Source organism: Letharia lupina (assembly GCF_014066315.1).
Source record: "Letharia lupina isolate WasteWater1 chromosome Unknown contig_5, whole genome shotgun sequence".
Classification (NCBI taxonomy): Eukaryota; Fungi; Ascomycota; class Lecanoromycetes; order Lecanorales; family Parmeliaceae; genus Letharia; species Letharia lupina.
In genome coordinates, this window is record NW_023502974.1 from 1,333,561 (window position 1) to 1,349,375 (window position 15,815).

Consider the following 15,815-nt stretch of genomic DNA (forward strand, 5'->3'; position numbering starts at 1 on the left):
GTCCGTCGCGAGGACTTTGAGAGATGGCCGGAAGACGGCTGCAGCTGGAACGGAAGAGGGACCGAAGCCTCGACATCCTGCTTCGGCCGATTGGTCAGGAGGAGGGACAACCTGATCACGATTCGGCATCTGCTCGGGAAATCGCTCCGGGACCTACTGAATTCGACACGATGCTCGGCTACTGTTTACTGAGCCTTGAGGTACATCTCGGAGCAAGGTAGAAGCGACCTTGGCACTCGGTCGGGAAGATGGCAATTGAACGAATGGGGTCTGTAGTACGGCGGACGACGGCTGACACTACGACAAAACCAAAAAAAATCTCTTTTCGTTTTTTCTTCGTGATTTCCAGTAACTCTCTTCAAAATATTTTTTCTAGAATATTCTCAACTCTTCGAGAGGTACTTTTTGAGGCACTCTTTAGGGGCTACTCTCCGGGGTACTCTCCGGGGTACTCTTCGGGGTACTCTCCGGGGTACTCTCCGGGTATTCTTCCGGGTACTCTTCGAGGTACTCTCCGGGGTACTCTCTCGGGTACTCTTCCGGGTACTCTTCCGGGTACTCTTCCGGGTACTCTTCCGGGTACTTACGTTTTATGAAGTTCTTCGCAAAAAAAAAAAAAAAAAAAAAAAATTTACGGGACTTTCCGCGGGACTTCCCGCGAATTTTTAATTTTTAATTTTTTTCTACTTTTTTGAGTGATTCCTCGAGTAACCCTCTAAGTACTCTCTAAAATATCCTCCTCGAGTACCTCCGAAAGTATACCTTTGAATAATCTCTTAAATCCTTCTCGAGTACCCCATAAAGAATCCCTTAAAGTATTTCTCTAAAATATTTCTTTAGAAAATCTCTTTAAATAATTTTTCAAAGTCGCGGGAAGAAAAAAAATTGAAGAAAAAATTGATTTTGGTTTTGTCGTAGTGTCAGCCGTCGTCCGCCGTACTGTAGTTGCCCAGAAGCGCCGCTCCGCATCCGCTTGGGGACTCTTTCCACGAGTTGGTAGGACTCGACGCATTGGAGAGATTTCGCGCATTGGCATCTCGAGCAATCACTTCTGACCAGCGTGGACGTGACAGCCTCGCCTGTCTTAACACAAGTAGCTCACGGGGCCAGATATAAATGTGTTGAGTCTTTCGGTGACGGCGCTAAGCATCGACAACACTTTCTGTCCGCTGCTGACTCCGTTTGGATGACACATTCTCCAAATGATGACACAACAACACACTCTTTTCCAGGTTTTTGTCAAGGTCTTTACCAACCCCGTAAGCTTATCCCCATTCATCTTGCCAGAGAAAATCCTTGCGACCCAAGACAACGAACGGTCTCCGCTTCACCAGATTCTATTCCCTTCGGACCGTCACATTCAGCGACTCAACAGACGCAACCGTGGACGATCGGTCTTCGACCGTCTACTTGGATCCCGGGGCAGCTTTGAAGATCGATCCCCGAGGACAGAGACCAGCAACCGAGGACTCTGGTGGCGTCCTCCAGCGTCATGTGCTCAGCAAGTCCCGCTCGGCGCGTCATGGTCGATCCGCAAGGTTACCCAAGGAGTCCTCGAAGCAGGCCCCGTTTCCCGACGATGATGCTGACGTCTTTGTTGATCCTTTAGCATCTGGATAAGGCGTAATAGGTAGGGGCGGAATCAGATCCGTAAGGGTGAGCGAAATATTGCCTGAATGACACAAGTGTCAACATCGAAAAGTTCGAATCCGACATCTTCAGACTTCAAGAACCTTCCTGACGTACTCACTTTGCGCGTGTGTGCCTACAAGACAGATAGATGCTTGTTCGCCCAAGAGCTTCCTCTCCCTCCCTTTCTCGTTCCTTCATCTCTCCCTCAGTCACTCTAGTCATTTGGAACCCTCGTCTCAGCATGCGACTGCGACAGCGGCGACCAGAATCTACGTACAAATATTTCCCCAGTCCTAGCTTAGTCCTCCTGGCCAGAACAATCTCTCCCCCTTTCTTTCTTTCTTTCTTTCTTCCTTCTGACGACATTACTCTTCTGCATTCGCCCGCCTTCCTCTCTCTGCTCTTGCCAGACTTCTTCTTCTTCTTCTTCGTCTTCTTCTTCGTCGCAAGTTCCTAATCCCGTGTACCTCAGTTGCTGCACATACGCATATGATCCTTGCGTACACGCGCACAGCTCGACTCTCATACCATACTGTGTTCTTCGTCAGCATTGATGGTGTATTGTGAGTGATTTGAACAAGTCTGGCAGGCGCCTCGTTATGGCACCCGTTTGATGCGAGGCAATGGAGAGGCTGGATGAAGAAGGATGTGGCTCACTAGCGAGATCTGACTCGAGTGAGGAGGTTTGGTCTAAAGACCGTTTGCCGGGTTACACTAGACGAAGCATATGGTGCAGAGTCGGCCCCTTAGTCAGTGGGCTGCCTCGGACCTATTGGGTCGAATGAGTTCCTGCTTATCTGGAGGAGAAACTTGCGAGCAAGCGAATGCGGATGGAGAGGGGCTTTTGCATTCGCTCGCTATCATGCATGCTCAGGATACGAAATGAGCCTCTTCTACCGCTCACTGCACTGTCTTCATGCCTGCTTTCCTACAGTTCCTGTCCGCTCTTCGCCAGATATCCGTTATCCGAGAGCCAGCTCTCCACATCTCCTGTGTCTCTCTTCAACCAACTCGCTTTCGCGCGTACAGCGTCTGAGCTCTGCTCTAACGCTCGATCAAAGCCCTAAACCATTAAATTTAGCAATAGCTCCTTTCTCCAGACCCTCAGCAGCAGAAAAAAAGACGGAAGTCAAGAATACCTTGGTACTCCTCTCCTTAAACCACTTTCTTACTCGCTCCAGCTGTTCTTCTGACGTGAATCCGCCTGTACACATTTGCACAATAGTACTCAGCATGCCCAGACTAGCGGGACACTTCTTATTGATTAACTCCCAATTCGCTGTCATCCAGCTCCACAGGCCCTCAATACCCTCCTTCTCACTCCTCAGCCCCGCAATAGGCAAGTACACATCCTGACCCTTGACGTCGTCGCTCAGTGGCAGACCCAGCGAACGATGAATCAGTTTCTCGCCCTTCACGCGGCCCAGGGAGCGTAGTGCGGTGTTGCGCTCATCTGCGTCGTTGGCAATCTTGTACTCGTTGAAGATGGTGTCGTATTCCTTATCACCACCATTTTGGAGAGCGATGGCGTAGACGCTACCACGGATGTTCGGGTGAATGGCTTTCCGGTTGCCGGCGGCCCACTCCCTGAACATGTCCTGTGCGGCCTTGATGATTTTCTCATCTCCAGCAAGACCAGCGCTCCCGAAGAGTAGAGCTTTGAATTGCGCTTGAATGTGATCTTCATCGGGGCTGAAAGCCCAGCCCTTTTCATGAGCCTTGGGGCTTACGAGGTCGCGCTGGAATGCTTTTAGAGCATCCTGTGTCTTCTGGTCCTCGAAGACCCACGCGGAACGGATGGACGAAATGCGGGTTAGAAGTTCATCCCAGACAACGAATTCAGATTCGCTGCTGAAGGATTTAAGAAGGGAAAGGATGCCGGAAGTTTTTTGGTAGCCGGATGAGGCGAGGGCACCAGCGTCGGCGATCATGCCGGCGCGGTCTTCCACGGAAAGGAGGCCTTGTTTCGCCGCTTGGCCGAGCTTCTCAAGACGGTCGGGAGTGTAGGACGTTCTGTATGTACCGGAGTGGTCGGCATTGAGCTTGAAGAAGTCTGTGTTAGGGATTTCGAAATCGTGCTCACGGCCAAAGAGGGTGAGGTCCTCGTTGACTCCATTCTTGGTCTTGAGACCTAAAAATACAGGATAGAGGGTCTCATCCTCTTCGGGTTTTGTATCGCCTGTTCGCAGGAATCGATTCTGTTTGACGTGGATACTCTTTGAGTCCTTGCTCTCCGTCACAGTCACCACTGGATATCCCACTTTCTTGGTCCAGATATCCATGATCTTCTCCACAGGCTTACCACTCGCATCACTCAGCGCAGCCCACAGATCCTCGGTTTTGGTGTTACCGTATGCATGCTTCTTGATGTACCGCCGAATTCCCTCCATGAAGGTCTGTTCACCAAGATATTGGGATATCATGCGGATCACACAAGAGCCTTTCGAGTATGAGATCGCATCAAAGATTTGGTTCACCTCGTCTGCACGTTTTACTGGTACTTCGATAGGATGGCTACTCCGCAGGGAGTCAAGAGACAGTGCGCTCTGGAGATCACCAACGACATAACCTTGCCAGACTTTCCACTCGGGGTAGAATTTATTGCAAGAGTACCACGACATCCAGGTTGCAAACCCTTCGTTGAGCCAAAGTCCATCCCAGAAATCCATAGTGACAAGATTACCAAACCATTGATGGGCAAGTTCGTGCTGGACAACCTCTGCGATCCTCTCCTTGGTCGAAGCACCACTCTTCTGCTCGTCATACAGCAGGTCGACGACCCTGTACGTGATAAGTCCCCAGTTCTCCATGGCTCCGGCACTGAAATCAGGGACTGCCACCATGTCCATCTTTGTTAATGGGAACTCATTATCGAATTCTTTTTCATAGAAGGCCAAAGTTTTTGCCGCGAGGTCCAGAGAAAATCGGCCGTGCTCTATATCTTTGTCCGGTGTTGCGTATACTCGAATGGGTACTCTGAAGGCCTTGGTCTCAACGTAATTTAGCTCTCCAACAATGAACGCCAAAAGATAGGTTGACATCAGAGGAGTCTTGTTGAAAGTCACGGCCTTCTTCTTGCCTCCACTGATTTTCGACTCCACCTCCTTCTCGGATGCCACATCCATATTGCTCAAGCATGTGAGGTTCTTTTCCGCCACGAGAGTGATGGTGTACTGCGCTTTTAAAGCAGGCTCATCAAAGCATGGAAAAGCTCTTCGAGCATCTGTAGGCTCCATCTGCGTGCTTGCAATGTACTGTGTCTTGCCCTCCTCGTCCTTGTACGATGACCTGTAGAACCCAGCCATCTTATCATTCAAATAGCCAGTAAAGGTATGCGTTAGCTGAGCTTTCGAGCCTGCAGGTATCGACTTGTCAAACGATATTGTGGTCATCTGATTGTCTTCGTTGTAGGCGAGCTTTGGGGACGAGGTGACCTCGCTGCCACCAGCCGAGATCTTTGTTGAATGAATGTCTATCTCCAACGTGTTGAGGGAGATGGACTTCGTGTCTTCTTTGACATCAAGACTAGGAAGTCACTCGGTTAGCCAGAAGCCCTGGGGCACGTTGACCAGAGAAGAGGAAAGTCGGACAACCTGCATTGTCTTCACCGTACATACTCAATCACCACTGTTCCCTCATAGCTGAACTTGTCAAAGTTCGGTTCCAAGGTCAAATCATAGTGCAAGGGCTTCACGTGGGTTGGCAGCACCTCTCGATTAGACTCGACATGGACGCTTCCACCGGGGATATCTGCATTCTTTCTGCACATGGCTCTTCGATGTGAGCAATGTCTGACTGTCTGACTGGCTGGGAATCTCTGCTGAACGAGGTTGCGTTTCTCGAGACCTGGAAATTTTACAGTTGCACAGAAGAGACGAGAAGTCGCAGGTGAAGATGGTGGTATGTTATGGACAGAGATTCTAGAGAAGGGCGGAGTTACAACATGAGCTGCTAGTCTGCGTGCTTTTGTAGTTGTTCGAATCATCGACCCCGCTCGTAGGCAGCTATCAATTACGAAGAGGTGGGAAGGACTGCAGTTGCAAATCTATAATAGGAAGGTTGACGCAAATGTATGCAGGGACGAGTCACGTGTACCCCAATTTACGGAATACTCGTATTCTCCAGCACAGGATGGAGAAGAGTATGCAAAATGACTTGCACTTTCAAACAGAACTAAACATTTGCCCATGTACCACCACTTAGTTCTCTCAAGCTCAAGACGAGCTTAAGCAACAGTTGATTAGAAATGTTCCCAGATCTATCCTACCTAGTTATACACCACATTCTTTTTACCGAGCATGACCAGCCCATCTTCTTTTCACGCCAGAGCGCCAGACTGATACCGCTAGACAATGCTGACCCCTTGGCCTCGTTCGTAAATATCTTCTTCTGTTATGTCACCCTCCTCTCCTTCACTGTCATCGCTGTCCTCTTCATCCTGATCGTCGTCTCCGCCTTCGCCGAGTAAAGCGCGATCGAGATCGTCAAGATCATCGTCAGGCTTTTCTTCGTCGCGGCTTCCGTCTGCCCTCATCCCCGGGCTACTACCGTCCCTCCTCCGTTTCCTTGAACGGCTGTCTTTTTCTTCATCGTCAGCATAACCCCGTGACTTCCTCTTCCGCTTTCGATATCCCTCCATCAAACCACCCAAAGCTCCCCTATTCTCTTCTCTGTACAGTCTCCTGACTGCCCTATCGATGGCCTTCTTGTAAGCCAGCGCTTCCTCACCAAAGTCTTCAGCTTCGGTGGGATTTGGCATTATGCCTCCAGGTCCCCATGAACATTCGTCGTCAGTATCATACATGTCCGGTAGATTCCTGACACGCTTCATGACCATCATCCCAAAGGAGCTGTTGACCCTTCTCTTTTCCCGCCGAGCCTCGTCATGCTCCGCTAATATTTGCTTATGTAAGATGTGATCGATCCGCATCTTTCTGTTGATATTGACCGCCTTTTGATGAGAGGTTTCTGGGCGTGGACGTCGTGAACTCATCCCATTAGAAGCTGCACTATACAAAATTGGGTGACCAGAACCAGGAGGAACAGGAGACGACGAATGAGGGTCCATCCGCGTTTTGAGGACCAGACGCTGTGGATCTGACCTATTTGGAGGTGGAAATCGGCCAAATAAGGGGACCCCTGCTTCTCCATTCATGTCTACGCTAGGGCCGTCGTAGGCCATGGCAAGCGGCTTGTATTGTAAAGCTGAGGTGGGAGACGGCGTGCGGGTGGGGTCGTTATCCGAGATTGCAATGACACCCAGTTCGTCAGTCGTTGGATCTAATAGTCGTTAGCTAGGCATTTAGGCACTCAAGCGCCTCGTGGTGACGACTCCATCGTCTTTTAGGGCTTACTTTTCTTGGCCTTTTTCATGGGAGGACCCACCGTCTCATCCTCCTGTAAGATGCGGATCCTTTCCTGCCTCTTCACCTCCCCATAGGTCTTTTCATCTTCGGTGTCAACGTTTTCCGCCTCCGCTTGGGCCTCCGTCAAGTGCTCGAATGGAGGAACTTTGAGCGGCAAGCCACCCGTCTCGGGTCCGTGCTGCCCTGGCCCAAATGGATTCTTCAGAGCCGCCTCTTCGGAAAAATCGCTCTCGAGGTAGAACCAAATAAGCCATAGAAAACACCTTGCTCTGCTCTTGCTGCTCAGCGTGGATCGCATGACGAGGTCGAAAAAATCTCTCGGCGGATGGAAATGGATTTCTGATATTTTAGGAGCATATTGAGAGAGGACGAAGATGAGGTTCACAGGATTAGTACGAGGGATGGGAAGCGCTTTGATCTTGTCAATTGTACCCGGCTGGTTCGCGTCTTCGGAAGCGCCCTTGAGGATTGATTTGAGGCGGGGAGCATCTTGAAGCTGTTTGTATGCATTGGGATCTTGATTAGCTTGAAGTGAAGGTATCGAGTGGTATGTCCGCAATTGAGCGCGCATTTCGGGAAAGACTTGCATCCTTGTAAGCATTCGTTCAATGAGTAAATTTATAGACCACATACAATTCAGCGTCGTATTCATTCTGCCCACGTTGACTAACAAGCAAACCATAGCCATGTGCATAGCAGCTCCACGATCAGCCAGCAGCTTCTCTTTGAGTATCTTGCTTGTTTTGCTACTTCGTGCCATAGCATCAACGTAGATGTCGGCGAATGTATGCCCCGTCGTTCCATCGTAAGCTTTGGTAAAGACCAGAGTGTTATCTTCGAAAACACATTCGAGAAAATTCAATTGTATATCTTTCCGCCAAAGAGGTATGCCATCTTCTTTCTTTAAATGCCGTATCTTGTTTCCCGAATACACAGAGCCGATGGTGCCATTGGCATTTCGTCGAGTATGGGCGACGGTCATGGTGTGTGACGGGTTGAATTCGGCTGCGCGAGTGTAAGAGTCGTTCTGAACACTCGCTGGCTCGTCTTTGTCCCTTTCATCGACTTGTCCTGAATCTCCATCAATCCATATGATTGGCTGTTTCGAGGGGGTCTCAGGCTTCACAGGCTCGCTAGGAGTCAGCTGATCATCGGGCCTATGTTTGGTCTTGACGAGAGGCTCTGACGAAGTAAGAATGTGCTGTAAGCTCTGCTTGGGATCGGACTTGTTCGCTCGTGGTGATAGAGTAGAACGAGCACCGGGCTGGTTTTCGGGCTCCGCTTCCATCTTTTCACGACTTTATTGATTCTGCTCGAGCGAGACCTATCTTGACACCTATTTCCCCTTCAGGAGCTCGGAAGCGAGCACTTGCGGCTATGCATCCCCTATCGATAGCGGGGGATTTAGGTCGTTCCCCTACCTGTCAATTCGATACAGAAGCGGTGATTGACTGCTCATGACCAGTAACGTTGGTAGCCCGTGAGTAGAAGATGGTGTGGGGAGTGGTGGACGTACTGGGCCTACGACCGATGCAAGCTTTATTGAAGCAATTCGGCCTCACGGCCTGTGTGGCGGCTTACTTCCGCGGTATCCCCGAGGATCAGCCATCTAGATTCTCTAAATTGGCCCAATTGAATCCAAGTTCTCATTCAACCGAAGCAGCGTCTACCTTACATGTCAATTCAATGGTAAGTCTATGGATTACTGGAGGCAAGTATGCAATTGGTTCTTATCTGAAGCTGGAGACTGTTTTTTTTGGTCTTAGAGACCAACGCTTAGGTCATCGGATCCTGTGATCCTGTCTTTGAGGTATGAGACCTGGAGACAAAGCTCAGAGGTCCCAAGTATCGCTCAATGCAACGTCCGAAGGCTATCTCCAGCGCACTAAGCACAACAGCCCACCCAATGTGAGCATTGCGGCCTATGCGCCTGAACAACGCCCTTTGCATTCAGATGCTGTCTATCACTGACACGTTATGAACACCGAGCTTGCCGTGAGGGAAGTGTGTATGTTACGGCCAATGCAAGGTCCGGATCGATGAAAATTGGTCGGTATTTGCTTTTGTAAAGAAATGGAGCACACATTAATTCGAGTGAAACAGCTGAGGTGGAAGAGATCTATCGTGTCGTCGGGATGCCAGGAGCCTACTGGGCTAGCATAAACGCAGCAAGATTCGTAAGATCAACGCCCATGAAGACCGCGCATTTCCTGCGTAAGCCGTCAGGCTCCAGGCCTGCGCAGGGTATCGAGGCCAATCGGTCTGAATGGGTATAAGCCAACGCTATCTATGATACGTGCTGATGGACAGTTGCAACGTCGCCCCGTGGTGGACGTCGGCATCGCTTTGCTGCGCCAGTCCTAGCATGTCGAAGAGTGAGTAGGAAAAAATGTCGGCACCGAAAGAGGCTCCGTGAAGAATCGAAGATCTAAATGCTGTTGCAAGAAATTTAGGGAATTATCGTGATGTGATCGAGCACTGCAGCCAGGCGCCAGGACTGGGTCGTGCAAGAACAGTCTTCCCCTGTATTATTTGGAGAAGAGGCGCCGATGGGTGCGGTAGTGGCATCTACCACCAGGAAGACTGCCCTCCAGGTCCAGAGGGATTCCCGTAACCGCCACCTCCGTAACCGCCGCCATAGCCGCCGCCGCCGCCTCCATATGACGGTGCACCACCACCGTATCCTGCAGTTGTATCAGCATCAATGGTTTGGCTTATCAGAAGGAGAGCTCACCACCAAATCCACCAGCTGGTGGGCCGCCGCCGCTGCCACCGCCAACACCGCCGCCGTAGGCATTCTGTTGGGCAAATCGGTCGCCGCCTTTACGGAAGTCACGGGTGGCCGCTCCACCACGTCCGCGGCCACCTGAGCGACCACCACGGCCACCCCCTCCACCGAAGCCAGCGCCTTCGCGGGCAACATTTTCCAGGAACGCAGGGACTTCTTGATGGGCCTCTTTCAGGAGCTCAATCATGTCTCTGACAATGCCGCGATTGCCTCGATTAAAGAATGCGGTTGACTTTCCGGTATTACCAGCACGACCGGTACGACCAATACGATGAACATAGTCATCGATATCAGTTGGTAGATCATAATTGACAACGTGTGTAACGTTAGGAATATCGAGACCACGGGCAGCGACTGCGGTAGCAACCAGGATTGGGCAGCGTCCGTTACGGAACATCTCTAGAGCACGCTCACGCTCACGCTGCGTTCGGTCTCCATGGATGGATGTGGCCGGGAAATTTTGGTTGATTAAGAAATCTGACAGAGAGTCTGCCATACGCTTGGTCTCCACGAAGATCAGGGTAAGACCAGCACCATGGGTGTGAAGGATATCCAGAAGTACAGAGCGCTTATCTGGGTCCTCAACATATTCGACACTCTGCGTGATGTTCTCCGAGGTTGATCCAACACGACCAACAGAGAGAAACACATATTCCTTCAGAAAATCCCTAGCAAGCATTTGGATGTCTCGGGGAAATGTTGCTGAAAACATGAGCGTCTGGCGTCTGTCAACTCCAGGCATGTCTTCACCTTCGACGATACGACGAATCTGAGGTTCGAAACCCATGTCCAACATACGATCCGCCTCATCCAGGACCAAATACTTGATGTTAAGCAAAGAAATACGTCCACGCTCAATCAAGTCAACAAGACGACCAGGTGTGGCAACAAGCAGATCGCACCCTCGCTCCATGGAGCGTAGCTGGGTGCCGATATCGGCTCCTCCGTACACCACGCACGGACGAACCCAAGAACGGTAGGCGAATTTTCGAGATTCTTCATAAATTTGAGACACCAGCTCTCTGGTAGGAGCTAGAATCAAAGAGGTAGGCAATGCTTTTCGCGAGCGGTAGCCCATACCACCACCTTGAGGAGGTGCAGCAGCAGATGGACCATGGATGAATGCTTGTGATAGGATCGGGAAAAGGAAACCGCCGGTCTTTCCCGAGCCAGTCTGAGCACAAGCCATCAGGTCTCGACCACCCATGACGATGGGGATAGAATACTTTTGCACGGGCGTGGGAGTCTTGTAGCTTGCAAGCTTGATGTTGGAAAGTAGGTGGTCGTCCAAAGGAGGGTTTGTGAACTGCAGGCAAGGCTCTGGAACATTTTGGCCGGATGCTTCAACAGGGATATCATCGTAATTAGAAAAATTAATACCGGTCTGCAACTTGGAAGGGTCATTGGGAACACCAAAGAGTTCACGCTCCACACGTTGATTGACAGGTCCAGGGATGTGTTTGCCATCTTTCCACTGCCCATCGCCTGATCCGCGGGCAGAACCACCTCCTCCGCCTCCGCCGTATGATGAACCTCCTCCTCCTCCTCCAGGTTTTCCGTAAGCGCCCTCGTCAAATGCACGGGCAGCATGGTTATCCCAAGTAGAAGGGGGAGGAGCAACGCCGTTCGTAGGAGGGCCTCCATAGCTTCTTGGGGTAAAGTTTGGAGCATTTGCCCAGTTCGGGGCGGCGTGGGGGTCATTCCTCACATCTCTAATACATGAAGATTAGCTCGTCCTGGTTGGAGGTTTGACGACTGTTCGAGCTTACTTTGATGGTTCGTTCCAAGCACTCCCATTGGCTGGGCCGTTCATAGGAGGCGGTGGTCCGTCCATTTGTGGTGGGGGCATACCGCGCATGTGGGGCGGGATGTAAGCTGAGCGTCCTTGTCCATGCTGGGAATCCAAGGACAATCCGTTCATATTGAGTTGATCAGCCATACTGCGGCGGCAATTCAATATTGTGTTGTGTTACTGTCTGGTCTTAGTGATTGATTTAGCAATGCGTCAGGCTGAGCTGATAAGAGAATCATATCGACGTCTGCTGGTGAGCCTGGGAGCAGAGCTGACTTACATTTGTAAGATAAGTCTCTGGAGAGGTACCTAAGGCTTGGACGACGTGTAAAATACAGAGAGTTCGTAGGAGTCTGGGCCGTAATGTGAGATGAAAGAAGTGAAGAAGTTGAGACTTCTGAAGCTCCTGTAAATCTCTCGGTCGTGGATGAGAGTTGACAGAAACGGAAGGAAACACTCTCCACAGAAAGGACAGTGCTATATGTTAAGTGGATCTGGGGGTAAAATCTCTCATGTGGGTTGTGAGAAAGATGCAGGAAGATTTCCAGCAGGCAAAAAAGTTTGATAATTTAGTGATTTCTGTTCGGCCCTGCAAACCGGCCTTGGCGCTCGACACTAGCGCCGGTTGAATTGGTTTCTAGACCTCAGAGGAGCGTTCCGAACCTGCGTTTTCTCATGCAAGTCTGCATTGCTCGAAAGTAACGCCAATTTTGTGGTGAAGATCCTTCTCTTATATTGCTATGGCTACGGTATCAGGCGAAACTTTTCTCTACCATAGGCTTGCGAGTCCTGAGGAAGCTCAACACAACACCAACGATCACGCCAAAGAAAATCAACTTTGTCAAGATGCTCAAACCGTGACTTTCCGTTGGAGGAATCACATCAGATTCCGTAGTTTCTAGCTGTTGCTTGGGTTCATCCCCCAATGTCACGTCCAACTCGTCGCCTGGCACCGCAGGAAGAGCCGATCCGATGAGTTCTTTACCGACACATATCAGCCATTTCAGAGCATCACGAGTGACAAGAGATGAAGAAGCGTCTAAAGCTCCGCGTGGGTACCTTCTTCTGGCACCGGCAACTCCCCCGCCTTTGCGATCTTGACGGTCTTGGCAGGCTTGTCTCCAGCGCCCTTTGGCACGTTTTCCACCTTCTCCACGACATCGTAGCCTTCCAAGACTTCTCCAAAGACTACATGCTTTCCATCCAGCCATCTGATGTAGCATTAGCATAGGCCCCGGATTGGGAGTTAGGATAGCTGACTTACGAAGTAATAGCTGTGGTTATGAAGAATTGGGAACCGTTGGTGTCTTTTCCGGAGTTGGCCATGCTGAGCATGCCAGTCTTGGTGTGCTTCAACTTGAAGTTCTCATCAGGGAACTTGTTCCCATAGATGGATTTTCCGCCAGTGCCTGATGTGAATGTCAACACCCCATCTGTTGTGCTATCTTTCGTACTTTGTCCATACCATCGCCATTGGTGAAGTCACCACCCTGGATCATGAACTGCTTAATGACTCTGTGGAAAGCCGATCCCTCATAACCAAAGCCCTTTTCCCCTGTGCACAAAGCACGGAAGTTCTCAGCAGTCTTGGGGACTGTCTTCCCATAGAGACCAATGACGACTCTGCCCAATTCCTCATCCCCATGTGTAATATCGAAATAGACCTAACAGCAGCTGTCAATTGACCTGCTACAGCAGGTGGGGATGTATGGAACGCTACCTTGTTGGTAATCTTTGGTCCTTTGGCCGCAGACGAAGTTTGTGCGAGGAAAAGGAACGATGCTGTCAGAATGAGCAGCAATGAGATAACGACTCGCTGTAGATTGGCCATGTCGTATATCATCAACTATGTTGAAAGTTTTGATGTTTGGACGATAGATCGCAGCAGCGGAAGAACACCTGTTGGAAAGCGTCTCCAATCAAATCGACGCTAGTGTCATCGCCGAAGATTTGCCCTAATTTCCCAATTCGAGCGCGCTCAAAGTCTCAAATCTTGACCCCTCGGACGTCGACTTGGAGCAGCAACCCGAAAATATCTATCGTTCGTAAGAATGGTATGTCTGCTTTCGATTCTACTCCCCAAGGAAACTCAATTGACACGATCCAGGTCTTCATCCTCGGCAACAACTTCTCCGAACAACGCCTTGTCCTCGTACTTGCCCCATACCCTCCTCCTCCATTCCTCTGACACTTATCCCAGAAAACGCTCCAAGGCTTCTACGGCATCGGACCCCAGATATCCCGGCACCTGCTCGCCCGCCTGCACATCCACCCCACCGCGCGGCTGAGCTCCCTCAACTCACAGACCGTGCTGGACATCAACGCCGAGCTCGCAAGCATGAAGATCGAAAACGATCTGAGGAGAGAGCTGAGGGAGAACATTACGAGGTTGCGGGATATGGGCACGTATAGGGGGAGGAGACACGCGATGGGGATGCCGGTGAGGGGACAGAGGACGAGGACGCAAACGGCGACGGCGTCGAAGTTCAACAGGGTTGAACGGTTGGGCTGAGGGGAGGGAGGGGTCGGGGAGAGAAAGGATTAGAAGCATAGCTCAGGCGTTGTTGCGTGGGGTGGATATCCACGTCAAGAGTCAGGATATCATACCATTGGGGCACCAGCATCAAAAGACGGAGTGAGACAAATTGGCACTGGGTATCCATCCCTCCCAAACTATATCCTCTACGCCGCTTTCTCCGATATAACTCCCTTTCCTCTATTCACCTGAACCCTCTTGTCCTCCCCCCCACTCACAATCCCCACACCCTTATCCCAAGCCACGCCAAAAACCTTCACGCCTTCTCCACCAACCTTTTTCCCCTCTCCCTTCAAACTTTCCCTTTCAACAACATACAAGCTCTCACCCACCCTGCCCTCCTTCTCGCTCCTCGAGCTCCTCACGTCCCACACCCTACACGTCCCATCGTGACTCCCGCTCACAAGCCCATAATTACTTTCTGGATCTGCTGCCAGGCTAACCACCGCGTTAGTATGGCCGCGCAATGTCATGGCTGAGACGGTAGTCGCGGAGGCGCGGGGGTCAATGAGGGTGATATGGCGTGCTGACGTGCCAGCTACGAGGAGGCTAAGAGAAGAAAGAGCGGTGAGAGAGAGGAGAGAGTGCGACGTTGAGCGCGTGTCCACACAGGTCGAGGTGGGGAGGTCCCAGGTTTTGAGAGAGTGATCCCAGGACGTGGAGTAGGCTACTGTGTGGTCGTTCGGAGCGAAGATGGTATCGGAGACGGGGGCGGTGTGAGATTTGAGGACAGAAAGGGGGCCTCGTTGGGGGGTGGATGTTGAGGTGCCCGTTTTCCTGCGCTTAGAACTTCGAGAGGTAGCTGAGGGAAGAAGAGATGTTGGAGCTGCAGGTGCATCGAATTTCCTAGTCGACCAAAGACCAAGCGAGTGGTCCGCAGAGGCGGAGAGGATGCGGGACGAGGGTTGATGAACGGCGAGAGAGTCGATGCTGGCCTTGTGACCGTAAAGCTCGATTTGAGGCGATAGGGATGCGTTGGATGCTTCAGAATCCTCAGAGTATTTCCATAGACGTATTGTGCGGTCTAGACCAGCAGAAGCGACGTGCGACGGGGATATGTATTTTGCTGCTTTGATCGAGGACGTGTGTCCTCCACTGCCTGCTGATGGTGATGTCACCAGTACCTCAGAGGACATGCTCCATACTCTCAAAAGACCGTCGTAGCTCCCAGATAATATTCTTTCTTGTCCAAGCATTCTTGCTCCTGCGCTGCCTGCCCATTTGCCTGCTGGAGAGGTCTCCGAGAGAACGTCCACAGCGCTGACCCAGTCATCGTGTTCGAAGGAGGCAAGATAGAGTGGCGGTATAATCGCACGTACATATTCGACTGCGAGAGTGGTTTCGGCAGATATGCCATTCGCTGTGAGGTACTCGTCTAAAGATGTTCGAAGAAACGTGCCATTGATGAGGAACTCGAATGGTATGGGCTTCTCGGACTGCAATAGAGTATTAACGAGCGTGGAAAGGGCATACCGCCGGAGGTCTAGCGAGGTTGTCAGTAGGAATAGAATTCAAGAGCTCTACTATCACATTACTAGTATTGACCAGGATTGGGCCGGGATTCTCTGGCAGTGAGATGTCAGGATGGCGTGTTGATAGCTGTACTCTGACTTGCGAAGGTGGATCAGGGGTAGCCATTCCGTTGGCACTTGCTATTATTGTCTCCGTAGCCATGACGCTTGATTGATGTTGAATCTCTAC

At 51.0% G+C, this 15,815-nt stretch overlaps 6 protein-coding genes across 6 annotated transcripts; 1 reads left to right on the top strand and 5 right to left on the bottom strand.

Moving 5' to 3' along the window:
- Positions 1–2,560: 2,560 nt before the first annotated feature.
- On the bottom strand, positions 2,561–5,401 carry HO133_008656 (uncharacterized protein; the record flags this gene model as incomplete). The annotated part of the gene is made up of 3 exons (XM_037299521.1): positions 2,561–2,695; positions 2,772–5,157; positions 5,250–5,401. 3 exons carry the CDS (start codon positions 5,399–5,401, stop codon positions 2,561–2,563), a joined length of 2,673 nt encoding a protein of 890 aa, XP_037155522.1.
- Positions 5,402–5,977: 576 nt separating this feature from the next.
- On the bottom strand, positions 5,978–8,286 carry HO133_008657 (uncharacterized protein; the record flags this gene model as incomplete). Its single annotated transcript, XM_037299522.1, has 3 exons — positions 5,978–6,912; positions 6,987–7,580; positions 7,632–8,286. 3 exons carry the CDS (start codon positions 8,284–8,286, stop codon positions 5,978–5,980), a joined length of 2,184 nt encoding a protein of 727 aa, XP_037155523.1.
- Positions 8,287–9,566: 1,280 nt separating this feature from the next.
- Positions 9,567–11,644, bottom strand: HO133_008658 (uncharacterized protein; the record flags this gene model as incomplete). The annotated part of the gene is made up of 3 exons (XM_037299523.1): positions 9,567–9,682; positions 9,733–11,498; positions 11,556–11,644. The coding sequence occupies 3 exons, from the start codon at positions 11,642–11,644 to the stop codon at positions 9,567–9,569; spliced, it is 1,971 nt and encodes a 656-aa protein (XP_037155524.1).
- A 686-nt stretch (positions 11,645–12,330) lies between these two features.
- Positions 12,331–13,409, bottom strand: HO133_008659 (uncharacterized protein; the record flags this gene model as incomplete). The annotated part of the gene is made up of 5 exons (XM_037299524.1): positions 12,331–12,557; positions 12,638–12,789; positions 12,843–12,987; positions 13,044–13,242; positions 13,299–13,409. 5 exons carry the CDS (start codon positions 13,407–13,409, stop codon positions 12,331–12,333), a joined length of 834 nt encoding a protein of 277 aa, XP_037155525.1.
- A 220-nt stretch (positions 13,410–13,629) lies between these two features.
- Positions 13,630–14,090, top strand: HO133_008660 (uncharacterized protein; the record flags this gene model as incomplete). The annotated part of the gene is made up of 3 exons (XM_037299525.1): positions 13,630–13,632; positions 13,686–13,730; positions 13,779–14,090. 3 exons carry the CDS (start codon positions 13,630–13,632, stop codon positions 14,088–14,090), a joined length of 360 nt encoding a protein of 119 aa, XP_037155526.1.
- Positions 14,091–14,260: 170 nt separating this feature from the next.
- Positions 14,261–15,788, bottom strand: HO133_008661 (uncharacterized protein; the record flags this gene model as incomplete). The annotated part of the gene is made up of 2 exons (XM_037299526.1): positions 14,261–15,597; positions 15,650–15,788. The coding sequence occupies 2 exons, from the start codon at positions 15,786–15,788 to the stop codon at positions 14,261–14,263; spliced, it is 1,476 nt and encodes a 491-aa protein (XP_037155527.1).
- Positions 15,789–15,815: the final 27 nt, after the last annotated feature.